At 39.4% G+C, this 27,968-nt stretch overlaps 1 protein-coding gene across 6 annotated transcripts in view; it reads right to left on the bottom strand.

The window, feature by feature from the left end:
* The window catches only part of Akap6 (A-kinase anchoring protein 6), a 440,318-nt gene that overhangs the window by 110,051 nt on the left and 302,299 nt on the right, over window positions 1-27,968 (bottom strand). For all 6 annotated transcript variants that reach the window (XM_017594343.3, XM_039112889.2, NM_022618.2 and 3 more), the window contains exon 9: window positions 14,783-14,903. In XM_017594343.3, the coding sequence (XP_017449832.1) occupies window positions 14,783-14,903 (121 nt within the window). The remainder of the gene's footprint in view (window positions 1-14,782; window positions 14,904-27,968) is intronic.

Genomic DNA, 27,968 nt, shown 5'->3' with positions numbered 1-27,968 from the left:
TGCCAGTGGTCTCCCGGTGTTGGCGTGTTTTCTCTTAGAAGAGTAGGGGAATAGTCTTAGTTGGATGGAGTGCAGACAAAACTGAAATAAATGATCTAAAAATATGGTTTTTGTTAGCTTGAAAAGAAAACTGCAAAAACTTGAAAAAATGTGACGACATAGAAGAGAGAGGAGAGAGAAGATATTTAATTATAGAGCATGGGTTCTGGTTGATTTAACAACTCAACCTAACAACAGAAGGCATTTACACTGGATATAGGAAGACTTCCAGGGTACAGGACATTGTTAAACATTTTAATGGGAGTTTGTAGAATTCCTTCTGGGAAGATCTTTAACAGTGGATAGATTTTTCTCTTACCTGAAATGAATTTTTTAAAATCCTTGAAGGGAACAAATGAAATAAAGATGCCTTTGAGTCTCTCTTCGTCCATAAAGTCCGACTATCATCCTCACCGTCCACAGAACTACACAGCTGTACCAACCCCAGAATTAACTTTGGAATATTTGCGAGGAAACGGCAATTGCACGGTGATTCGGGTGCAAGAGTGTTGCTGAGCGAGCTTACTCAACGCTGGCAGTGTCCATCCTTGCAGGACACAGATCTGGGTGAGGAATAACGTGATTTGCTTCTGTTAAAGTGTTTTAAAGACTAAACTCAGTGCTCTAGTTGACTGACACCTGATATTTGTGCCATTGATCCTGGCGGCCCTATTTTCTATTGTTATTTTTAAAGGGGAAAAGCATATAATGGCTTTTAATTTGTATTTTAATTCTTTTAGAAACACAAACTTGGAAGAATGGAAGCTTGTGAAAGAATCATTAAAAACATGGATTATGAAATGCGAGCTAAATTTGAGCTCTTCTGCTATGTTTCCATGTTGTAGAAAAACCCCAATTAGCTCAATGGTAGAGATTCATGTGTGTCACAGGTTCAATGAATACAAAGATTATCTCCCTGTGGCTCATGAGACAACCAACACCTCACAGAACCAGCCTTAGGTACCTATCAGGCAGATAAGAGTGAGGAGGAAGAGGAGGAAGAAAAGGAGGAGGAGTAGGAAGAAAAGGAGGAGGAGTAGGAGGAGAAGGAGGAGGAGTAGGAGGAGTAGGAAGAAAAGGAGGAGGAGTAGGAGGAGAAGGAGGAGGAGTAGGAGGAGAAGGAAGAGGAGGAGAGGGGGAAGAGGAGGAGGAGGAGAGGGGGAGAGGAGGAGAGGGAGAGGAGGAGGAGAGGGAGAGGAGGAGGAGAGGGGAGGAGGAGGAGGAAAAGAAGAAGAAAGCTAATCATATGAACAGTACTATCCTTCATGCACATTTTCAAGTGTCAGTGTGTCCCAGCTCAGGAGAGCTGAGCAGGAAGTGAGAACGTAGTGAGAAGATAGTAAACCCTAATGGATCTCAAGGTGGACACAAGTAAGAGCAAAATACAAGTTCATCACAAGTACCAACCAAATTCTAATTCTAAATGAAGTATAGCTTAACCTTTTCATAACTGCATAAGCTCAAAAGGACACTTCTGTAACACAACTGATAATAAGTATTTACCTTGGTCACAATTTTGTGTTTACATATCCTTAGATAGCATCAACCTTATATGCAACCTATTCAAATTAGGAAAATGACAAAACTAAATCACTCAATCACCAACTTTTCCTATAGAATTCTATGCCTGTTAATAAAAAAGAAAGCTCCGACCTTCAAATGGAGAACATTTTAATATTTATATTTCTATCTTGCTGTGGGATAAACTTTTTCTTTTATATGAATTTCCACATACTAAAATTTAATTTATAAATAAATATCATTCGTATTAATAAAGAGAAAGAATAGGTGCTTGGGAAAAAAGCAAGACTCCATTGTGAACATAAGCGTGACTAACCTAGTTGCCCTCAGTGTTTCTGTAAGAGTCACAGACAGAACTGTGTTGTGTTTTGAAGCTCTTATCTTTTAAAGTTGCCGAGGAACATAACTGAGGCCACAGAGCTGCCTTAGGGCACTTCAATAAAATTAAATATTTCCATCTTTAAAAAAGTTCACAATTAATTGCTAGGTGAAATATATAAAATGCCACATATGATACTAATTGGCATTTTATAAATTATGAATAGCATAAACATTGTTTAAAATGAAACTATTGGAGAAACCCTAAAACAAAACCCACATGTCAGCCTCTAGAATGATGGAAGAGAAATGTAGTAGTTAAGTTTACCTAGAGACAGCTTCTAAGAAGGGAGCTTTCTTTGTACCCTCAACACCACAGGATTAAAGAATAGCCTAAGTCCATCCATGTTCTTCATTCTTTGTCTTACCTTCTTATTGAATTCTTGTTCTCTTTTATCTGGATTTATGTATTTCTAGATGGGCATGAGTGTGCCATGATGCACATGTGGAACACAGAGGGCAGCCTGTAGGATTTGGTGCTCTTTCTTCTACGATGTCAGTTCTGGGCCTCAAACTTAGGTCATCAACCGCCTTTATCCACCAAGACATTCCTCTAGACTGCACGTCTAATGTTCTACAACGTGTAATATGTATATAACTCTCCTAGATCATACAGGAGTGACAAGAGATGGCAATGGGGAGGGGTTTAATATGAGCAAAGTACAATGACTTATGTATTTGAAAGTGTCATATTAAAATCCATCAATTTTTACACTAAAAATAATAAAGAAAATGAAAATGGATAAACCCTCATGTTATCATAGTTCCAAGAGCAAAAGTTGTATGTGCCAACCATGTTCTCACCTGCATAGACTGTTTGACTTTTACACTCAAATTTACACAGTTCATGTCATTCATATATATATATGTATATATATACATATGTATACATGTATACATTTATATAATATATCTATATCTATCTATATCTATATATCTATATATCTATAAAAAATCAGGTTCAGCACAAAGTGCCTTTCCCCATTAATCCACCTCTCTATCCTCTAAATGTTCATTCTTAAATTTAGGCTACCAAGTCTAAATCTATTGTCATCATTTAAAAATATTTCTTTAATCAATATAGGGGCTTATAACACCATAAGAACAACAATACCAACCAGCCAGAGCTCCCAGGAACACCCAAAGTGTACTCATGGACAGACCCATGTCTCTAGCTGCATAGGTAGCAGAGGATGGCCTTGTTGGGCACCAATGGGAGGAGAAACCCTTGACCCTGCTAAGTGTCCCCAGTGTAGGGGAATGCCAGGGTGGGGAGGTGGGTTGGGCTGGTTGGGGAGGTGGAACACCCTTATAGAAGAAGGGGAAGGGGAATAGGATGGGGGTTTATGGACGGGAAACCGGGAAAGGGGATAACATTTGAAATGGAAATTTAAAAATCCAATAAAAAATTAATATAAATAATGAATATTATATCAGAATGCTACTGGTTGAGCGATTAGAGATTGCCTGCACATTTATGTTGATCAGTTTTACACTGTGGTGCTGTTTATGACTCAATCATGACTATGTCTTTTCCTTCTTTCTCTCTTCCTTTTGTTCTCCTTTTCTCCTGATAGCAATTTGGTCAAATGTCAGAACCATAATTATTATTATTAAGAATTGTTTTTCCTGTTTTTAGTTTTTCAAAGATAAAGATTTTGGTTTTATATTTAATACAAAACCATGACATTTTTTACTCAATGACTTTGCTAGAATTATTTTTGGAGTACAATTATTGTTTCTATAATGCCCCAGACGTTTTGCCATATGTGGGAGAAAAGCCATAAACACCATACATAGACTGCCATCTTGTCACATAAAATTTTAACAAAAATTGGAATCATTAATTCTTTGAACAGTTTTTTACAGTTATTTATTATAGACAGGCACAATCGCATGTGCCAGGGTGTGTGTGAGAGTGTAGATCAGTTTTCCCCTTCTACCATATGGGTTCTAGAGATCATATTCAGGTCTTCAGGCTTGGTAAGCAGAGACCATTACCCCCTTAACCCATGGGCATCTCATCTGCTACTAATTGTTCATTCTTCGTCTACCGAGCCTAAATCTACCACCACTGCTTACAGTGTGTATTTGATTAATAACAAAGAACTCAGTGTGATATTTGGAAGGAAAGTTTCTTGGGATGCAATTTTGAGTATTAAAAAAGCATTGAACTATTGTCAAAAAGGCAGTAAAATCCAATATGCCAAGATTTATAACATAGAAATGTCCTCCTGACTGAAAACTTGGCATATGTGAAGGAATTTTGTGTTCTTATTTATGTATGCATGCTTTAAATGTCTTGAGTCCAAGGACTATGGTTTCATCTAAATTCAATTCTGATGAAAGACTTTTTTAATTAAACAAATTAATACTTCATACACGTGTGTGCCCATATGTAAATGTGTGTGCATAAATGCATTTCTGTGCATACTTCTGCCACAAGCTTCTCAGTTTTTAATGGATAACATGACAAGAGGAATATCACAATCATAAATTTTTTATGCAAATGCCTACAGACATATGGAATCAACTAGGGAAAGCAGCTGAATAGTACGTTCCGAGGAGTCTCGGGATACAGAGACGCTCTTCTAGAGAAACATCCTACCTCTGTGTAAGGAAGTTTAGTAATAAAACTGAAATAAACCTGAAAGTAATAGGGTATAAACTTGGTGGGTGTTTCCTTCAGAAAATGTGTATGTACATACACGTGAATGTAGATGTATGTTTCTATGTGTTTTGTGTTTTGTACAAATCAGCAGGATCCTCAGCAGAAACGGCACTCCTCTTATCCTTCCCCGGTGTACCGCATTAGGGATACAGTGTGGCAGAAGTGCCTAGTTTAAGAATGTATGAGCTTTAAAAATGCCCTCATTGTTAAAAAGATGCTGAAAATGCCCATTTCTGAGAACTGAAGCTGCTTCCTTGACAGCACTGGAAAGTGCTTTTCCACAAATGGTACTCCTACGGGGTATTAGGGAACTTTCTTTGGTGAAAACAGGGTTCATAGAGTTGAATCTTCTTGTCTTTAGTGTATCTCCCAAACAGATAACATTTTCAGATTTGGCTGTTCTGAATCTGACAATCTATGGGACTTCCCTGGACTGCTAAGATACCACAGGAAAGGCTTCTGGTGAGTAGAGCCAGCTCAGATCTAGCCTGTTTTCTTTGACGATTGCTATGGTTCGGATGTGAATGGCCCCTCACAGGCTCTAGATGCTCCCATTTCATGGCCTATGAACACTCTCAAACACACATGCATACCTGTGAACACAGTCCCTTCTTATCATGTGATAAAGCAGAAATCTGCACTTGACCCATCTTCCTGAAATCTTCTGTTGACCTTCAATATTCGTCTCGTTCCCCAACGCTTTCCCAACTAAACGACATTTTAGTTTTGAGACAGAGCCTCATGTTACCCAGGGCCATGGCCTTAATCACACTGTGGGGCCTAGGGTGACCTTGAACTTTTGCCTCTTGTCTCTGTGCTGGGATTCCTGTGCCCGGTTAGTTGGAGTTTCATGCAAGCTAGACACTCAATCAACAGAAGTACAACTACACAGGCCCCACTTAAACTAAATTTTAGGGTCAGCATTTTATTTAATATTATATCCTCCCACACCCCACACCCACCTCTGCATCTAGCAGAGTTCATTCTTTAATTCCTAAAGAAATGGCTCTTCAGGCTGAGGTATAAGAACAGGGACACTTGAGGATGGGGGTGGTTGAGCCGCAGAAGTCCTAATGCTCCAGAGATGATGTTGTCCTGCACAGCACAAGCCATGAGTCTGCTTCCTTGTACAGTTAGATATGGTTGTGAGGCAAGGACAAATGGGACCAGGATAGCAAGTTCACGACTGATGGCACTGAGATTTAGACGGTCCCTCCTGGGGCTGACCACCTATTTTGAACAAATCCTTGAACTTCTTTTGAAATAACTAAAATACTGGCTATTCCTTATACTTCATAGAATCATAACAAAGACAAGTGTTTGTATTCAATAGCATATATGTCTAATACAGTACTTTTTATTAAGGTTATAGACAATCCCTTCCTGATATAATTACATAGAACATTAAACCTAATTCTTATCACTTGCATATCACTATTCCTTAGTCAATGAGAATACTTGGTTTTCATATTTAAGTTTTGGAATTGCACTGATTTTAACAAAATAGTAAGCCCAAACTCATACCATAGTGGACTATAAAGTTTATCACACATCACATAATTTTCTAGCTCTAAACCAGATTAGTCAAAATATGAATGAATAAAAGCTGTAAAGATAAGTAATTTAAAACTAGAAGATGCTAAAAAAAATAGGGAGATGATATTTCCATTAAATCATTTATCTAAAATTCATATGCTTCATTGCGTATTGGGACACAAAGAAGTCAGTGAAACCCATCCCCTTTCTTGTTAGGACTTTTATAGAACTCGGAAGGAAATCTACAGACATCTGGGCATAGAGCCAAAGCTCTCAGCTTAACATTGAAGCAAGATAATACATTTCTATTTAATTAAGAAAAAGTTTTCAAAAAGTTAAAGATTAAATTTTGTTTTATTTTGTTTTTGTTTTCTGGGTTTTTTTGTTTTTGTTTTGTTTTTTACAATTAAATCAAACTTTTATTAGCAAACTCTCCTGGTTATCCTGATTGCAATTAACACCACCTCTCTAACGGGTCAGCTCATTTAGGTGCAATCTGGGATCATTTGGATTTAACATGATGGTTATTACTTATTACCCTGAAACCAAGCAGCACAATGAGATATTGATTACTTTTAACCTTTACATCCAAGGATTCAAGAAAGGTCGGAGGAGGGGAGCATTCTACTCTCAGCAGGCAAGCAGCCTTTAGGAGAATTCAAATGATCCCCTTCGGCTAAGTAGACCCAAGATGAGTCCATTCTGAGCTGACAAGAAATGATGATTCCTTAAGAAATAAGAGTCAGCCCATATTTGGCATTGCATTTGTATATTACATTTATATAGTCTATGGGCTCAATTGGGCTTCACATCAGAGGCAGACTCAGGCTGTTAACTCTGTATTAAGTCTTTTTCCAGGAAGCGTCTCTATTGGAAAGAGATATCCAAGAGGGTGATTAAAGTGTGTGATTTCCTGTAACAGCTCTCATTGGGACACACTCATCTCCTCACACTGAGATCTCTTGGTAGGTTCCCAAGGGTGAACGCAACCGTTGGCCGGTGATGCTGGACACTGAGATTACTTTGGTTTCCTTTTTTCATGACAGCACTTAGAAATACTTTTCACTCTTGCACCACTGAAAAGCAGAGTTCTAGGCGGGGTCCAGCAGAACCACAGACAAGAGAAATATAAACTCTATGTGCGAGATTAATTTGCTGAACACTTGGCAGGGTTATTGCCAAGTCGTCAAATTGTTCCAAGTTGTTCCGGAAGGTTGTTATTAATAGTATGTTTTCTGAGGAAAGTTCTGTCTACTTTTGGAACTGCATTTCTGTTGCCAAGGAAACTCCTTTAAGCACAGTTTTCTAGGAGCACACTGCTGCTTTTGTTTGCCCGTGTCCTATTCATGTCATCTAAGCAGTGTTTTACATGCTCCAGCCTCCAGCCCCGAATGTTGAAGGTTTAGCCCAGTTAAGTTGCTTTTTCAAACATAGCTAACGCCTGCTAGGATTTCCTCTTCTCTTTCCTCCACTTCTCTCTCTTCCTCACATGCGAGCACCCCCTCTCCTGACTACTCCCTTTCTCTCTCCAATATGCCCAGAGCCCACCATTCAAGATTTTTTTTTTAAAAAAAAAAATGAATAAAAGATAGTTTTCACAAGTTGTTGATAAATTAACTTTTGACTTGAATAGTGGTAACTAACGCCATAGGTTCCAGCAGTAGGGCATCAGGCCTTCAAGTGTTAATTATCTTTTTCACTATAAAATTAATGTAGTCATTTCCTCCTGACTCCTCTACCCCATTTATTGAAGTGCTGAGGATAACACGTCAGAGCCTCCAGCCAGCCCTGCTGTTGTGATTAAGCGTGGTCACATGGCCCATCCCTGCCAAAAGGAGGGCCCTGAGAAAAGGTGACAAAGACAGTGATTTCCTGTCAGCAAAGAGTACGACAGGGCTGTCTAGAAGGGATGCAAATGAGGGAAACTTTCCCTCACAGCTTGTTTGATCCACTCCAGGCCAGAGCCGGCCAGCCAGAGAGAGAACAGCGCCACGATGCTGCAGGGCCAGCCCCAGAGCTGCGCACCTTCCGGACTGCAGCTCACCACTGGAGACGGAGACTCCTGGCTGGGCTTCTCTTCCGACCTCCGTACAGAGCCAACTGTTTCTTGGCATCATAGTCTCTAAAATCTTTCTTTTCCCCCCACCTTTTTTTTAAAAAAAAAAAAGGGTGAATCAAATAGGACTTACAGGCTCCAGCAAGAACCATGTTTCATAGGTTGTTCCAGAGCCCATCCATCTATCTTTGCACTAAACATTCCATGAGGAGTTTTGCCTTCTCTCAAATTAAAAAGAGAAAAATATGAATTTGAGTATCCATATCGAACAGTGATTCATCAGTGCTCAAATTAATGTGACACTTAATCTAAGGGCTTTTTGAACTTTAATAATAAAAAAAAGGAACAAGTTCATTTCTAGATAGCAGTGGAGACCGGGTGGATTTTTATTCAGTTATGGTCACTTTTAAAATGACCAGATAATGTTATTTGAAATATTATAATGAATTTAAGCATATTTTTCTTATCTTAATGGAGTTTTAATGTAACATACAATTAGGATATCCAATTAATCAACTAGGAAGGAGGTAAAAAATTATCATAAAGTGTGTGTATGTGCCTGCTCTCTGTGATCATTTTTCCCTGTTTGAGTGACTACTGATCTGTTTCACTTGGCACCATCAATATTGAAACGTAAAATTTGGTACTGAAATCCAAATGTGATGCCCAATTATCAAAATTAAAATTTTGATTCACATTTCTATTCTATAAGCCAACATATAAAAAATATACATCGTGGATATCTTTTTAATCTTAGGCGCAGTCGAACGGCCCCACCCATGAAGCAGACGTGCAATCCTGTTCTAGGAATTCGAGTTTAGTCGTGAGGGTATCAAGAAACATCTGCAATTATTTACAACAGCTCCATCCAGAGCAAAGTGAAAAGAATTTATTCCAGGGGGGTTGATATCCGTGAGTTTATAAAATATAGGCATAGTGTGATTAATCTGTTTTCTATGATCAGTTCATAGCAATGACAACATCACTTTGGCATCAGCTGTCGTAAGATAACAAGCCAAGTGTGTCCCACTTATCTTCTTTTACTCTGTATTTCTTAGTCCTTGGAATATATAATCACACTTCGCACACATTTAAAGTTGCAAAGCCTTTTAAACACATACCCAAATTCTCTACAGTAATGTTTTCCTGAACTCCTCCTTTCCCCCGAATCATTACTTCCAAACCAGTTCTTCCATTGTTGTGTCCCGAAGGCTGTTTGGGTTTTTACTTTTTAGCATTTTCGTCCATGTTTATTTGTCTATTACTTTAATCCACCCCTTTGCCTGTGTTCGCTTGGTTAACTTTCATCAACAGGAGTCTCTTGGTGAGGTCTGTGCTCCAAGTCTCTAACATTTACTTAGCGACTAAGTCACTGGACTGTAAATTAGTTCAGATGCTACAAATACTATGTTTGCAATTTTACTTGTTAAAAAAAACACTTAGTAGATATTCTTAAGAGATGATATGTATGTGTCCAATGACCTTAGCTTTTCAAAGGTGCTATTATGGCAGTTTCATACGAAAAGCATATTATGTAAGTGAACATATTTCCTTCTTTGCTTTTGCTACCAGGAAACTCAAACTTTTTTTTTTAGCTGTGAGGGATGTTACAGGCTATGCAGCTCTGTCAGCCACACCAGCTCTCCTCACAGAAGCAGTTGCTAGTCTATGCCTATTTCCCCAGTTCTGGTTTGTGATTTTACTTTAAAATGTTCTTTAGAAATGAAGTCTTGCTATGCTGCCCAGTCTGAATACTGAAGTTGAAGTGATTCTCCCCTCCCAGCACTACTGCTGTGTACTAGCTGCTACTGCATCTGGTATATTTTTTAAAATATCTTGAGTATTTTCATGAAGATTCTTAACAATCTGAAATTCACAAACATAAAAATCAATACATGTGGTGACTATTAGGCAAAACAAATGATTTTTTTTTTAACAAACAGGACATTTAGATCAGACACCAATGGAGAAAGATATAGAAAACTTGTATCGTTTCTATAAAATGTGCAACTATACAGTAAATATATAAATAATAAATAAAATAACAAAAATTTAAAGTTAAATATGAAATAGCTCACTGTAAATTTCCTGGTGTTAAGGTCTTGGTGGGTATCTATTTGAGATTGTTTTCAAGCTGGGAGAGTTACTTTTAGCCCCTTGGCACAGCTAAGGGACTCACTTAAGATGCACACCCCTTCCTATCATCTGAAGGTAACTATTGTTCGAGTATAACCATAATCACCAGACTCCAACCTCTGACCCTGAGTGCTGAGATTGGCATTTCCTTTGGTTAATACATCAACGCAGGATTATGATGAGCCCCGCTTGGTCTGTGCTTTGGAGGTAGCATAAAAGTGCTGGAGGTCAGGTGGTCCAGGGAGGGCACACCCTTAAAGCATTCTGCAGTCAGTGGTGACTGCTGGGAGAGGTAGAACCGTGGAGCCCGGCTCTCCCATCCATGACAGATTTCCAGATCACTCAGTCTATAAAATGTGTAGGAAGGGAGGAGGTGACAGAGCTTCCTGGAGCCCAAGAATAATGTCACCTTTGATCTGCAGAAATGAAAAAAAAAATGGAGCTTTTCCTTTGCAAGTGGGTTTTTAAATATTTCTCCATTAATAGTTAATGCACAAGCAGACCAGCAGAATGACAGCTCCCCGTATTATGAATTCTGGCTCCGTAACTCTAGTCCAAATAGGAGCTGAACTTTCGAAATCACGGTGGTTACTTTTGACAAATTAAATTGTCCTACTTAGAAAAGTAGAAAGAACGGAGAGAAAGAACCTGAGAGGGTGGGAGCAATTTCTCCTTGGAGGCAATTCTCAGATTGAGGAAGGAAAAACAAGAAGGGCTGATGTTTGTATTTTCTAGGCTGAAGATGCTGCCAGCATTTATTAGAAAATAGACACAGAGGACTCCTATTCAGAGGTAGGGCAGGAAAGAGAAGGGGGTAGGGGGAAGGCTGGTGGTACATCTTACCATCTCAAAACTGGGAGGAAAATGTAATTGAGTGAATAGTTATTTTTTTTTTAGTAAGAATTGAGTTGTTCTCAAAATGATGTAGTGTAAAATTAATTAGAAAGAGGGGATCTTAAATGTCAAACAATCTGAAAACAGGAAATGGCTTAAACAGAAAATGTGCTTCATATTTCACGGCTATACTGAGGCCTCTAAACTCCGTCATCTCGGATCAATGTACGCTTTGCCTATCCTAGCCCCTTCGTCCCTGTACATGTCCCTTTGTGTTTGGCTGGCTTGGGATAAACAGCATATGACAAGAAGCATCCCACTCAGGAGGTGTGCTGAACGGCTGCTACATCTGGAAGTTGAGGGTAGCTGACTTCCCAGCAGAGACAGAGTTTGAAAGCAGATGGGGAAGCAGCAGCCCCCATGGAAAGTGCTAAGCTTGCCTGAAAGGCTAGGTTCTCTCTCACCTGGCATTTCCAAGTGTGGACGCTGGGGCTCACCTAGGACTATACCAACGCCTAAATCCAGACACAATCATCTGTGCCAGGGAAGGAGCTGGGTGATGGAACACAGAGTTACACAGGGACAGAAGAACAAGGCTTCAGATGCAGTGGATGCAGGAGAACGGCTGCCTTTGCCCATTCTTACTTCAGTTGTTACCTTTACTGGGCTTGAGAGTTACTTTAGAAACTCCACAGTTATCCCTTTTCTATTATGCCACACAGGATGAGCCTCATTTCCAGTTTCTATAGTTGTTTGGGGTTTGAACCCAAGACTTCACACATGCCATCAAACATGTAAACATGTGCCCATAGCTATTCTCCTGGCTGGGCTTATAGACATGCGCTAGGTACACACTATCACGCTTGGCGTGTGTGTGTGTGTGTGTGTGTGTGTGTGTGTGTGTGTGTGTGATAAGTGCAAGGCATTTCTCTTGATGTTATTTATTTATTTATTTATTTATTTATTTATTTATCTATTTATTTTGAGAAAATCCTAACACTTTCTCTGTAGATCAAACTGGCTCTTGAACTCATAAAAATGCGTCTGCCTCTGCCTTCCAAGGGCTAGGATAAAAGGTGTGTACCACTACTGCCTGGCTAGATGTTAACACTTTCAATAAATGCAGTCATGGCCTTTGACCTCCATGTGTTCAAAGCAGCACACGCACACACACACACACACACACACACACACACACACACACACACACACGCTATAAAGATAGGTTAAGTACTACAGGTTAGAAATCCTCTGAAGTGTTCAGATCATCTTCTGGCTTGGGAGTAAGAACAATAAACATTCTCTGCTGGGAGAGCAGTCCCCCAAACTCACACCACCAATGGTGCTTTTAATAAAAAGATTGATAAAGCATTGACCGTCATGGGGGTGGGGGGTGGAAACCGATATGGATATAAAGATGCTCAAGGTAGTCTCATGGCATTTTAAAGTTAAAGACCTAGGGAGCAATTAAAGAGCTCCAATCTATCAAGAGTCTCTTTGAGCAATAGGCTACAGGTTCCCCTCTGGTGAGTTATTAATAAAGTGGTTTCCCCAAAACGCAGATCTGAACACAGAAATCAAGTGCTGACAGTGTTGTCTTGACCTGGGAAGGTCGCAGGATTCTTGAGCAAGACCTCAAACCAATTCTTCTCAGTCAGTTTTTTCTAATCTAAAAGCCATACTTCTACAGTTTTCCTCTCTCCCTATCTCCAGGATTGCTTTGGAAGCTTCTAGACCTCTGCGGCTCTCTGGAGCTCATGTTAAGACCCTTGTAGACCTTGGTTTCTTGGTTATATTTTCGTTACAAACCAAATGCAAGGAGAATATATGTCTATACTGAACACCTAAAAGCAGAGGCACAGTGACCAGTTGAGTCACCAATGAAAGCGATGCAGTATGGAAAACGTTTGGAGAAATACTTTAACCCAGACATCCTGAGTGGGCGGAATAATCACCCTCAGTGCTTGCCAGAATGGGAATTCTCAGGCGAAGCACTTACCAGGAAACCACAAGAAAAAAGACAACTGCTTTCTTCGTTCAGTGATTTCCTATTAATTGTGATGTAAATTATATGGCTGTGATTTTGACAAAGAACAGCAACTGTTTCAGAAAAATAGTGGCTTATAGGCAAAATACGAAATGCTTCAGGAAGAAAAGAGATGTTATTTGGCAACGTGACTCCAATAAGTTCTGAGATGATGCTTTAGAAATAAAATATTTTTCTAGCACTGAATTAATATAAATTTCTAAGCATTTTTCATATGTAATTTCCGGTCCTGACACAAGATGTGAAATAGCCTGGCTTCAGTTACATGAGTTGGAAAGTGTTACTCAACAACATTATGTTGGAAAACATTTGGGGTAGTAGGGACAGCTATCCATACAGGAAGCAGAAAAGTCATTGAATGACATCAAGGCTATACAGAATTCTTCAGAGAGTCAAATGTCCCCAGTTGCTGAGTCCATAGGGAACCTTAACTGCAATGAGTCTCAAGGGACAATAATTAATGTCAATCAGACTCTGTTAAAGAATATGTTTCTCTCATGAGAGGAGACAAAAGTTAAAATACTTTATTGAAGAAAGGCTACCTAAAATGGTAAAATTGAAGAAGATAACTTTTATTTGACCTTGAATATACTTCTTATTCTATAAGAATTTTTAAAAAGCTAGAGGGTAGTTGTTTCTTGTCATTATACTGTTGCTGATTCTGTGGTTAGTTATTAATTTTATTTTTTATGATTCACAATCTGCTCTTTGAAATATGCCATATGCTCAAAGCAATTCAAGGATGACAACTGTCAGAATTACTCCAATAAAAATTGCTTAAATGAGGAAGATTTACGGCAGCCTGATATTTCAGTAGATCGTCCCTCTTCCTTCCCCCACAGCCTTTTCAGGGACTGCGAAGCTTACAGCCATCTCCCCAACCCCCAGTAAAAACCACATGATTGTTTTGTAAGGACTTCTAAGGCTATTTAAGTAGAATTGGTAAGAAAAAAAAAGAAACACTCTAGGTTAAGGGGGATCTAGCAGACATGGAAGCAATATGTTATAAGATGGATTGTCTGAATTCAATATAAATTCCAAGCAAGAATTCTTAAACCACCTGAAAATGCACAGATTTAGTGAGAAGGCCTACTGTATGCCCACTAACGTAGCTTAAACTGCCAGAGCCCTGTCTTTGGTAACAACAAGTCAAAATGAAGGCAAATTTCTTTCTTCTCTGAGAAGCTGTGAGGGGTGGACCGAATCTACGTGAATTCTCCAATCAAAGCTCATCCTGTTCGATGGTACCAGACCGTCTATGCTTCGTTTCCTTCCAGTCTTTTTATTAATGGAGCTTCATTTATTACTATTGGTCTTGAAGAGAAAGCTTTGTCCTTCTTTAGAATTGCACCAAACAGGATGTGATAAAGGGAACTTTCTTGGAATTATGATGTCGGTGCAGTCTGTCAGCACACTAGGGAGGGAAATGAGTTTGAGGACGGGGGAGGGAATTCTAATAGACACCATGATACGTACAATGAACACAAAGATATCCTGAGAGAGACACTTGTCAGGCTAATCAGATCTTCCACAGCAAAGTAAAGGCAGGAAGGGTAGCTCTAACCTTGTAAAGATGCTGCTGCTGCTCCTCTGACATCATCAGGTCGTGGCTGTCCATCACGAGGGACTCCATGTCAATCAGCCAATCCCAGAGCTCCTGATATTCTGAATCAAAGTCCAGAAGCCTGAAGATAAGGCACAGAAATGTATTATGCATAAATATAGCGTAGTTGTTAAAATCTCATATTAGAATAATATATTCTTGAGAACCCAGGATGTTCCTAGGTGAGTACTTATAAAAAGAGGACAATCCTTTGTGCGGTCACAGAGGACCAAGCAGGAACTTGGGGCTGTGACAGAGCCACTTCCTAGGTTCTGAAAACACAACATGTAATTCCTACACTCCCTCCTGAGCCACATGGTGGCGACTACCATCTACTACCCCTTTCTAAACAAAGAAACCATGACTATGTCCTCGAAAAGAAGCACACCATCCCTTCACAGACAGAGAACTGGAGCGCCAGTGATATGCCAAAGTTTTCCTTGTCCCAGATTTGAGGTAAAGACAATGCTTTCAAACGCTGAATTGCTTTCTCCTTTAAATTTCCTAGATATGGCACCTCAGTGTTTATTACTAAATTATTTTCCAGATTTTCAACAATGATAACATACGCTAACAGATCCAAAACATTCTTTTCACCGGAAAAACGACTCAATCATTCATCTGTCCCTCTGCTGTCTGCCTGCCTATCTCTGCAAACATACATCCAACATTTATTGTCATGGATGAGTAGCTAGTGTTTCAACTTAACACTCAGAGATAGGCTTGAGTGACTCTGGTAAGCCAGGGAGAACCAGTGGCAGATCCAGTATTAGACAGGTGTTCCCCACAGACGTGCAGGAAACAAAGGTAAGGACAGGAAGTCAAAACAATGAATCTTTGAATAGCCAGCAATCATTAAAATTCAAAGGAGGATCACTATGCTTTTCAACAAAATAAATCATTAGAATAAGGAGCTTAAAAGGATTAATGTGATTCTCTATTGAAAGCCTGGTGAATGAGTAAAGCCCAGATTCTTCTAAAACACTGTGATCAGAAAATGAAAGTGCAGGATGAAAACTATGACTTTGTCCTCCCACCTCCAAACCACCCCTAAGAGAAATGCTACAGTTTTGTCAAACTCACTGAGCGCAGATTCCCTGTTAGTGACCCCCAGCTGTGAATGTGGATTTGTCAATGGGGTATTTCGTTTCCACTGTGCTCTTGTCTCTCTACGTCAGACTGCTTTTCAAGAAAAACTCATACTATATACTTAATCTTAATAAATATGTCAAACAAATTTAGGGGGGGTCTGGGAGGGGGAAAACTAGATCTGGAGCTGTCTATTTCGCTTTAATTGTTTTAGCATACTGATAAAGATCCTTGGTTGTGGAACTGATTAGCAAGTGTTCGCTTGATACCAGAGGCATGGATAGCTGATGCGCACAGAAACTTCAGCAGGCCTATGGTGGTCTGAGACAATGCTTTCAAACTCAATGGAGATATGGACACAGTTGAAGGTTCTAGGACAATGAAGATACCAACTCATACTTGGGGAGGAGGATGCAATTCTGCATTTCTAGCAAGTGTTGTTCACACTCTGAATAGCAAGGTATTTCTAGTATATTTGAGAAATCTGAATTAATATTCCTACTCAAATATTCAACAACGACTCAACCACCACAGAAAGATAAATACACCAACAGGATTTCAAAGTCAAGTCTGTGAGTAATAAAGAACAACCACTAAGTCTACGGCCACTTAGAAATGTATCCTAAATCCTGGCTACCATTTCCTTCCCCTTCCACCTTCCAATATTTTGCCAATAAAATCAAGTAAAGGTAAATTATCACCCACAAAATTTGGAGAGTAGGATCCAGAGGAATATTAAGAGCAAGAAGAGGAAGAAGTGAATTGTCAGCCCGTCATTTAAGTGGGCTTTGAGAACATGAAACAAGGGAAGACAGAAGGGGTGGATACTCTAATGTATTTCTTCCTTTTCTTTTGACTAAAGTCCTTGAGAGCAGACGTGTGTGAGAGGCAGGCTGAGGGGAAGGCAGAAAGCACAGAATCCTCAGCTCCATCTCCCATGAGGAACTACAGAAGGGGATTGTCTTACAAGGTGGACCTGCAGTGAGCAGGCGGGTGCACATGGGAGATGATTAAGGCCCCCCTGACACCGTTACCGAATCTCCTCCAAGAGAAGACTCCAAGATTTCTGAAAGTTTAATGGCTAAACTGGACAGAGGTGTTTCCATGGCAACAAAGGCACGGTGAACCTAAGGACAGGGAGGTGGGGATCCAACATGTGATGCCAGGCTTCTTAGAAAACTGGTAGGATTCATGAGAATGGAGACCGGGCTTAGTCAGCAAGAATTCCTCTATGGCCTGATCAAGCCAAGAGAAAACAAAAAGTAAAGCAGACACAGCTTCTCATGGGGAGCAGCTTGCCTGAGAATCCAGCTAGCCTGGGCCCAAAGCCTTGTTTAGCCACTGCATTCAAGAACCGCAAGGTCATGTAGACTTTCATTTGCTCAGCTGTCATTTTAGAGAGAAGGATAGAGGGGAACAGGAGATCTGAAAACCTGATCACCCACTAAGACATTGCTCCCTGAGAAGAATGGGTGAATCAAGGAGGCTATCATAGATCTAAAGCTTCAATGCTGATCTTAAAATTCACCTTTTTCTTACTCTCCAGCTGTTCTGCTTTGGTTTCGGTTGTCCTGATAAACAGGGTGACCGAAAGCAACTTGCCAGGGTGCGGGGCGTTTGTTTCAGCTTACAAATTACAGTCCATCGTGAAGGGAAGCCAGGACAGGAGCTTAAGATAGAAACCTTGGAGCAAGAGCTGAAGCAGAAGCCAGGGAGGAGTTTTCTGAACTGTAACCATTTAGACTGAGGTAAAATGAAATCTCATAGTAATTTTAATTTGTACTTTGCAGGGAGTGACTGAGTTAAGTTTTAACCCCCCCATTAATGTAAGGGATACATTTGTTTATTTAAACCACTGCATATAACTAATACTCAGCTGATTAGACACCTTCTTATTCCTTTCACCCATTTTTCTACACAAAAGTTAAAGAAAAATTTTGAATGAGAGAATTATTAATGAATAGACTTGAAATAAATGTAGACTATGTGCAAGATCATAAAAGTCTCCAAAACGTGGAAGTTATCCACTGGCTTTTACTAGGTCTGCCAAAGTCTTTCTTCCTTAGTCTCCCTATCAGACCTTGGCACAAGCTTTCCATTGCTATTGAGCACAGCTCTGAGCTGGTGGCCCACACCTGAGGGACAAGCCTTACAAGGAAACGCAGCACCTCTTCAGGACATGCCTTCTCTGCAGATGAGGATATTTAGGTTTGATATTGCCTTTGTGAACTCTATTTCACAAGTACATTCGTAAATGCCTTGATAACATCTTCTGGTCCTTTGGTGTAGTTAGCACCAACGTTTCGAAAAAAGCACTAAGTCAGTTAGGCTGTCTGGCCAGTAAGTCCCAAAGGGGCTTCCTATGTCTGCCTCCCTAGTGCTAGGGTTATAAACAAACGAACCCACACTGCCTTTTTATATGGTATCTGGGGACCGAATCTGCATGCTCGTTCTTTTGCTGCAGGTATGAACTCTTCCCCTAACTCACCTCCTAGATTTCTAAACAATCTGAAAACATATCTGCCTTCTATTCTAAGACCATGTTACATGCTCTGTAAATATGTTATAAAACAAACTCACATATGATGTATGAAAGTACTACAAAGTGACCATATCACCAAACTATTCCTTGACATACTCTTTCTATAAGAAATTTTAAATTATTAAATTGGTTCACAATACAAAAAGAAAATAGTTGTGCTTGTTATGCAGTGCTAGGGACCTAACTGGATGTGTGGTCATGTATACTAAGCAAAAGTTCCTTCATTGTCTCATTCCCAGGTCCCACCAGTTGGACACTCTGTTCTAAATATAATATTTTTCATTTTAAGAGGTTTAGATGTTAAATCATGGGAATAAACAGTCTTCTAACTTAAAGTCAGTTTTTGCTAGACAAACGTAGGATCAGGAATGTGTTTAGTTGATAGTTATGATGGTTTGAATAAGAATGGCCTGCATGGGCTCATATATTTGAACGTTTAGTCACCAGGGAGAGTCGCTGTTTGAAAGGATTAGAGTTGTGGCTATGTCAGAGGAAGTGTATCACTGGGAATGGTCCTTGAAGTTTCAAAAGCCCATGACAAGTTCCAGCAAACTTCTTCTCATCCTGCTGGCCTGCAGATCAGGTTGTACCTCTCAATTATTTCTCTAGCACCATGCTTTGCCATGCCTGTTGACCTGCTTCCTGCCATGATGATAATGGACTAAACCTCTGAAACTGTAAGCTAGCCGCAATTAAACCAGTTGCCTTGGTCATGGTGTCTTTCACAGCAATAGAACAGTGACTAGGACAGTTGGAAAACTAATACAAACAGATAAACAGAGAGAAGAGGCAAGAGCTTGAGAAATATACAAATGTTTCTTCAGTGTTTATTCCTGTTTGGGTTTAACAACTACAGCTGGCTGCCAAAACGATTTTCAAGTATCTTGTTCACCATTCGACTCTGCCCGTGTTACCATTAAAAAAGATTCCAAGACTGTTTTTATCTAGAGAGAGAGAGAGAGAGAGAGAGAGAGAGAGAGAGAGAGACAAGACAAGACAAGACAAAACAAGAAGAGGAAAGGAAAAGGAAAGAAAGGAAAGGAAAAGGAAAGAAAAGAAAGAAAAGAAAAGAAAAGAAAAGAAGAGAAAAGAAAAGAAAAGAAGAGAAAAGAAAAGAAAAGAAGAGAAAAGAAAAGAAAAGAGACAGGCAGGCTATCGAATTGATTTGGTGGATTTGGCATGACCCCTGTAGATAGAATGGCAAAATATATTTGTGAGGTTAGCATAGTTTCAGAAATACTGTTTTCTTGAAACCTGATGGGAATTTTGTTTGACTAGCTACGTGTTTAATACACAAATGCATTCAGCCTTTGGTATTTAAAGTGGGCATCATTAACTCAACATTTCAACTTAAACTTTGCTTTAACGATACAATTTCACCCAAGTGAAATCAATGGGAGGTGTCTGTGAATATATGAGGCCTTAACTTGGCCCACTGAGGAATTTTAATTAAAACAGACAACTAAATTAAGAAAACATCATATTAGAGCAATTATAGGTTGAAGAGAAGATAATATTAAAATATCTGTTGTTTTTCTAACTTATGCTGAGTATTATATGTTCATAAATGTGTATTTTATATGTATACATACACATCTTTTTTACATTTAATTGGTAATTTGTACTAACAGATGTCTAAAAAATCCACCTGACTATACTAAAAGTTTTATTAAATGACCCAAGTTTCCTAACATCTTCAGCATATTGATTTTTTTTCCCCAGATATTCACTAAGTATTCATTGTTCACATTATTTGAGCAGAGAAGTTTGCTTCTGGTTTTTAAAAAAAGAAATAAAAGGAAGTGGTAAGAAAATCTTACAAAAATATAATGTAAGTGATTTACTGAAGGAAAATAATAATAGTTCAGGATTTCCCACAAGTCTCAGCTCCATACAGAATAGAAGCATGGAAGTAGGCTATAACAATGGCATCTAGCCCAATCATAATATCATTACAGAAAAAATTTAGTTTTCTAGGTGTGGAACCTGATAGGCACAGTTGCATATAGAATCTCTTTCCACTCTAAAAATATTAAAGTGTGGACAATAATTTACTATTTTAAATGAAAATTACTGAGCACCTTCCTCAGGAGACAAGAAACCTTATTTTGCCATTGATAAATAAAAAGAGAATATGGAGTTTTCTCCAGCAGTTCTCTCTCTCTCTCTCTCTCTCTCTCTCTCTCTCTCTCTCTCTCATATATATATATGTATGTATGTATGTACACACATATATATGTATTTATATATGTTTAAATATATAACACAAATATACATATGTATACAAGAAAATATGAAAAGTAAAATCAAGATTAGAAACTTGTTAATAACTTGTCTTCCTTCCCCATAGAACACCTGTTCACAAATATCTATCATTGAAATAACAGATATAATCCATATATTTAGAAATGACCACATATATTTCTCCTAGTGCTCTTTCTATCCTTTTCAGGATTCTGTAGGGCTGAAAGGAAGTCAAACTCCTGATCAAATTTTCAGATAAATCATCAAAGTTAAAGATTTCCTGAAGAGTTTAAAATAAATTTTGGAGAACAAAGGCAAACCAGACACCAGACCATTTTTGGTTTGGGGTTTTTTGTTTGTTTGTGGTGATTTTTTTGTTTTTGTTTTTGTTCTTTTGAAATGAACCTTCCATTATTGTGTGCATTGATGGGGCTCAGGATCAACCAGCTATATGCATGCTGGTTGTGGCTTTAGGAGCTCACCTCTTAGTAAAAATGTCCTCCCTACTTTAGGTATTACTAGTTATCAAATGTTAAATATTTACCTTTGAGTCATGACATAAGTTGAGTTAAACAAACTTTTAAGAGGACTTTGTCTCCATGGAGGCTCATCTTGTTCAAAGAGTGCTGTACTCAAGCTTTTCGTTACTTCTACCACCACTCTTATATCCTTAGGCATTATTGTGCAAGTTATTTCCTAAAACTACCCTAAGATTTAGTTTTGTAGAGATGTAACACAGAGGCCTTGTTTTCACTTAAGGAGCAATAGGTATTCTCAATGATAGAATACTTCTGTAGTATGTGCAAGGATTTGGGCTTGATACCTGTGCTGTAAACAACAGAACAGCCTATAGGAAAGTCTATTGGGTACTTTCTCACTGCTGTGACTTAAGAGAGGAAGGATTCAGTTTCACCCAATGGCTCAGGGAATTTCACTCTGTCCTGGCAAGAGAAAGCATGGAGGAATGAGTCTATGGCAATAGGGACACAGAGTGGAATTCCTCACATGGACACCAGCCCAGGAAGTAGAGAATTAGTACAGAACTAAAGGTGAATATAAGACCCTTCCTCAGTGACCCACCTCTGTTCACTAGGTCTCTAGGTTTCAATGTTTCCTCAGCTTCTTAGAACAGTGCCATCAGCTGGACACCATGTGTTCAAAATCATGTCAAAGACATTTCACACTCAAATAACAAGGAGAATTTATGACAGATCTTAGTAAGAGACTGCTTCAAGCTGATATATATTATTTATAAGACTATGCATTGATAATGAAATGAAATTTTACTTTTTTCTTTGAAGGGTGGAATTCTTGGTGCCAAACCACAGCCATCATTGAAGGTATGCATAAAATATTCACTTCTAATTTTTCTTATAATTATTTTATTTGACATAAGTTATTTTAATGAAGTGTTTTGTTTTATTATCAGTCATTTTATAATGTGACTCAAATCCTTTGAGAAAGAAGATGGAAGAATGATCAATGACAGCAACTTCAAAATATTTCTGTTCTGTTCTGCACACTACTGTATGTTTGATTAGGTTTATCCCTTCTCAGCACCTGTCAATACACCTACTCTATAGGCAGAAGCAATATTCATAAATCTGTATTAGTTACCTTTACTGTTGACTAGTAACTTAGCAGTCACACCTCCCTGCAAGACAGACTTCTGACCTCCGATCTGCAGTTCATTGACACTTGGCATGGATGGGGTTGGAATGTTACAAGAAAACTACCTAAGTCTACACTTATGAATTCGCATGTCCAGAGAACATAGACTTGTGGTGCCAAGCGTGCGTGTTCCTCTTGGCTAGTGCTTTCTGTAGGTTTTAGCACCCAAAGTTCTACTTTGTAATCTGCAGGACTCCAGTGATGACCTTGCTTTTTTCTCCTAGGTGGCTGGGTATACGGGCACACAATGCTGCTTCTCTGACTGGGGCATTTTGTATTTTAATAATATTTTAATCACTCTTGAAGGAGCCAAAAGGATCTGAATAAAACATTGATCAGCTATGTATTTTATTGGGATAGAGTAAGAATCAGAAGGAGTCGAAATGCAGGAAAGATTGATGGTTTATTGAGGCTGTCTAGTGATTTAACTCATGTGTAAGGATAATTTTAACACAGTACTTTGTTTCCATGACTAGTGGATGATTAGTCAAAAACCCATGAAAATATTTTATATAAGCAGGTTCCGGAAATACTAATCAAGCAGAAATTAAAAGTGCTCCTTGTGTGTTTCTGGGGGCAGGGTGTTGAATGGCACACAATGGCATTCGACTGGATAGAAACGGGGGGCCAATTGCCCAGTAACAACCGAGGAAGATGCCCGAGGCACTGAGATCCAGGGTGCTTATGTCTCTTCTCAGGTGTTTAAAGCCACTTAGCATATCTTATTGCTTAATTAATTTAGAGAAACAAACCTGGTCTTTAATCAAGCAATATTTGAAATAGTGATTCATTTCTTTTCACTTGTCAATATCAGCTCTCTTGGGGGATGTTGTATGTGCATTTTGTATGTTTTCACACTAATCAGGCGGCATGCCTTTTTCTCATCTTTTCTATCACACTTTTAGCCCTTTGCCATTTCATTCAGGCCATTGTGCAGGAATAACTTATACATGGTTGGGAAGAAATTGTATGCGAAAATCTGGTATGATGAGAGAATGACATTTCTATTTTCTTCAGTATACAATACAACCCTTAGCTACATCCCCCCTCACCCCTACTGCTCCAGTTTCCAACAAGCATTGTTCAATTTCCTCCAGATGCAGGGGAAGCTTTATACATGGATAATGAGATATCTTCTAAAATCTCCCTTGGGAATCCCTCCTGACCAGCGAGCAGAGTTGGGAACCTTCTCTGTGTGCTTCTCCAGCATCAAATGCTTTGCAGCTATCTTCAGTGTACACCCTCTGCACACTTACTATCCAATAGCTACAGCCCCCCACTCCTCAACACTCTCCCACTTACTGCAATGTACACTATTTCCATGTAACCCAAATCTTCCTTTCTGTCCTGTGTCTCCCTTACCCTTCCCAGTCAGGATGTGTTAGTCAACCTCAACAATCCCGCAATACTGGATATCTGGAATTGTGTTGGGAATTTTTAGTGTTTTATCTAAGTCAGTGGTTCCCCTTTCTTCTTTGTCTCTCGGTCCCTCCATCCAGACTTTCGAGATGAAATTGTTTGTATGGTTTTTGCATTCCTAGTATCTCACGCTACTCCCAGAGATGCAATGTTTGCATAGTAAATATTTCATTAACTGATTTTTGACATATATTTTTGTATTTTCTTATAAATCGTCACATTTTCTTGCTGCAGAAATTTGCCCGAATGAACCCACTATGGTAATGATTCCCACTTTGTATACCAATAATGAATCTTGGAGAGGATAAATGTCTTAATTAAGGTTGTGTAGCCATAAAGGAACATGGTGCTACTGAAATTCTGGACTTAGTTTTTTAACCTGGTTCATGTTCTCATTGAACTTAGATTAGAAGAACACACAGCTGTCTCTGAAGATGGACACTATCTGTGTAGTTGGAAGTGTTCTGAATATATCTAATATCATGGCTAAGAAGCTACAGATTTTAAATATGCTTTTTTTTTCCTTTCTTTTTTTTTTTTCGGAGCTGGGGACCGAACCCAGGGCCTTGCACTTGCTAGGCAAGCGCTCTACCGCTGAGCTAAATCCCCAACCCCAAATATGCTTTTTTAAAAAGATTTATTTTATTTATTTATTCCATGTATGTAAGTACACTGTTGTTGTCTTCAGACACACCTGAAGGGGAAATCGGATCCCATTATGGATGGTTGTGAGCCACCATGTGGTTGCTGGGAATTGAACTCAGGACCTCTGGAAGAGCAGTCAGTGCTCTTAACCGCTGAGCCATCTCTCCAGTTCTTAAATATGCTTTTATTCTTTAGAAATTCTAGGTATACCAAGTACCATCATTCCTTATCTTACTGCCAGACAGCGCATCTTACTGAACAAGAGCCTCACTTTTATGGCTAGTTGAGCTAACCTGTGACTTCTCAGAGAGCCACTTGTCTCTGACATCACCCCCTCCCCAGTGCTGGGGTTTTAGGGTTGCAAGGCCAGGCCTAGGTTTTGTCTTTAAGGTTTCATTGGTGACCATAGTTAAGACCACAAACAATGATTAAATCTAGGATCTGGAGTTAACCTCCTTCTCAAACGTGTGTTTCTCCATTCCTTCAGCATTCTACCTTGCTTTCAGAGTAAGGAACCATCAGCAATCTAGTGACTGACCCTCTAGACCTTTGCTCCCATTGACCCTCTAGACCTTTGCTCTCTCGGTTGGCTCCACATCAGTTTCAACTACTTATTCATGTGAGCGCCTAGCGCATGCCGGGCAGCGCACCAGATTCAAGGAGACACACACTGAATGTAGGGACATGGCTGTGACTTCTGTATCCTTCTCATCAGTTTTGAGAACCCCGTTTCCCCTCTCCTATGGCACAGCTAAATGCAGAGCCAGGATCTGACTTCGTAGGTGTTCATTCAGGGAGCACTTTTCAGATTACACTGAGACATTCTCTCACCTCTCTGTTGTCTTCCCAGATCTGTTCCTGTTCTCCTGGACACAGACCAAACTGAGTTCTGCTGTCCAGGAGTCTGTCTCTGACGCTTCCATGTTTCTAACTTGATACCTGACCACTTTGGTTATAGATTTGCCTGTTCCTACAACTAAACTGTGTGTTTTCAAGTGTACACAGTTCATCCTGCTTTCTCCCTGCTATCTCTACTTCACACTGTGCTAGACTCTGGAAAGCACTTAAAACAGTTGGTCTAATTAATGAGTGGATTTGAGTTTCTGAGGGTTTTGTTCCACTTTTTGGACACATTGTCTCATGAATCTTAAAGTCTTTGGCTCCAGCGAGCTTCATATCTCAGGACCCCCAAGTAGCTGAACTCACAGGCATGCGCCATACACACTGTTTTGCAAGGCTTTGCCAAAAACATCCTTGTGGAATAAAATCTCCTTCAGACAACTGCCTTTTCCCATGTTAAGTTTTAGATAGTATGGAATTTGCATGATGCAGGGTTTTTAATAAAAAACCTGCCCAGGTACAGATCAAACCCTTGGAGAGGATGACTGACTTTTGACTGTCTACTTTTTTGTTTTGTCGCTGCTCTTCACTGTTGTAGCTTTCCAGATGGATATTGCTATTTCACAGAACGCCCTCAAACACAACCTGTCTGTCCTCCCGCTGAGACATCAGGCATGCAGCCACGCCCTACAGCAATATATATATATATATATATATATATATATATATATATATATATATATCCCACAGGTGAGCATGCACTCTCACCAGAACATGGTCTTTGCATTCAGGGAAATCTTTCCACCATGTCCACCCAGGACTGCTAACCACAAAATCTTACATGCCACCCTAATAAACATCTTCTCACCAAGCCAGAGATCATAATTTCATTGCAAAGGGAATATTTCTATTACATAAAACTTGTAGAAATTTAAGATCACCATTCATTGTGACAGTTGTGTTTTCTCTGAAGTATTCTTGTATATAGCATCTGAGCTCATGTGTTATGTTAGCGTATGTTAGTACATAGCATCTGAGCATGCATGTTATGTTAGCGTATGTTAGTACATAGCATCTGATCATGCGTGTTATGTTAGCGTATGTTAGTACATAGCATCTGAGCATGTGTGTTATGTTAGCGTATGTTAGTACATAGCATCTGAGCATGCGTGTTATGTTAGCGTATGTTAGTACATAGCATCTGAGCATGCATGTAAGAATGGGGAGAAAAGAAAAGCACCGGAGTTGGGTTACTGACTTAATGTTCTCTTTAGCCTATTGGATGTGTGCACTTGCAATATAGACCCTTCAAAGCCCACACTGTTCCCACTTTTGCTTATCAGAAACAATCCTTGTGCTATGTAGTGGTTAATGAAGTTTATCTATCGTTGGAAGAAATAATTTTACAAGGTTGTGCTTTTAAGGCTTCTGAATTACAGATTTGACTGTGGGAGCAGAGTCTTGGGGGCCAGACCTCAGATAACCTCGCCCACAGGGATCTCTCAAACAGTGCTTTTCTGTGTGTAAACAGGGCCTACGAGGCAGTATAGGTTTCTGTTCTTGCTATTAAATGGCTGGCTCTCCTTCAGTGTGCCCTGAGGTTTCTGCACAATGAACAGCCTTCAGCACCCTAAGGAGCATAAACAAAGAATATCAGGAAAGTTCACCTACTCCCACATCCCAGAACAATGCCTGTTGCTAAGTAAGCAATTCCCAGGCTAGATTTGCGATGTGCGGAGCCCAGAGCGAGTACACAGGTTGGGTCCTTGGAATCTGAGGTCAGAGGCACGTGGTGCTACTCAGTCCCAAGGCCTTTAGAGAACATGACAATGTGACCTAAAGTCTGAGCTTTTGCACACACCGGAGCCTGCTTAGGCATTTTGGGAACTTTAGCACATTATGGCCTCAAAGCAGCTGATTGTTCATGCTCTAGGATTTAACCTTTTCCCTTCTCGATCACTGCTATTCTTATCCTTTGGTGAATAGAAAAGTTCTGAGTCTATTACTTCAAGTAGCACAAGGCAACTAAACATATTTCAAGTCTTGTGTGTAGAAAGCATCATAAGGATTATTTGTTCTCATTTCTAAGCAAATATGAATCAAATATTTGTCCTAAATTCTTATAACGTGAGTTGTGTGGGCTAATTTAGCCCTCAACATTGTATGAGGGTTGTAAGTCCATTACAAATCTAAGAACTTCAGAAGATAAATGGAAGCCAGGTGTATGTAGTGGTGCACACCTTTAATTCCAGAACTTGGGAGACAGAGCCCCGTGGATCTCTGTGAGTTCAGGGCCAGCCTGGTCTATGTAATGAGTTCCAAGACAGTCAGAGGTACATAGTAAGACCCTGTTTCCAAAAAAAATGCACCCAAGTACAAGAAAAGGCTTCTTTCCTGATGCAGAATATTTTGGGGGAATATTCGGAACAGTGTTGTTTTCACACGTTTATGTCATACTACAAACATGTAATGTAACCTCAGAGAATAATGTCTATCTCTTGTTGCCTCGCCCAAGTAGAAAAGTGAAGAAGATGACTGCTTATGAAAATTATGAACTAATTTAACTTCATCCTTACTTTTGCTCTTTTGTGATCATCTCTTCAGTATTAGAGTTGAGTTAGAAAATAGAGAAATGTGTAAACACACTGGGCCGTGTCTGAACAGCTTTACAACACTCAGAAATAACTGGACGCATGA

Source organism: Rattus norvegicus, chromosome 6 (genome assembly GCF_036323735.1).
Source record: "Rattus norvegicus strain BN/NHsdMcwi chromosome 6, GRCr8, whole genome shotgun sequence".
In the NCBI taxonomy this organism is placed as follows: Eukaryota; Metazoa; Chordata; class Mammalia; order Rodentia; family Muridae; genus Rattus; species Rattus norvegicus.
The sequence above is the reverse complement of the archived record's forward strand: the minus strand, read 5'-3'. Positions and strand labels throughout refer to the sequence as shown.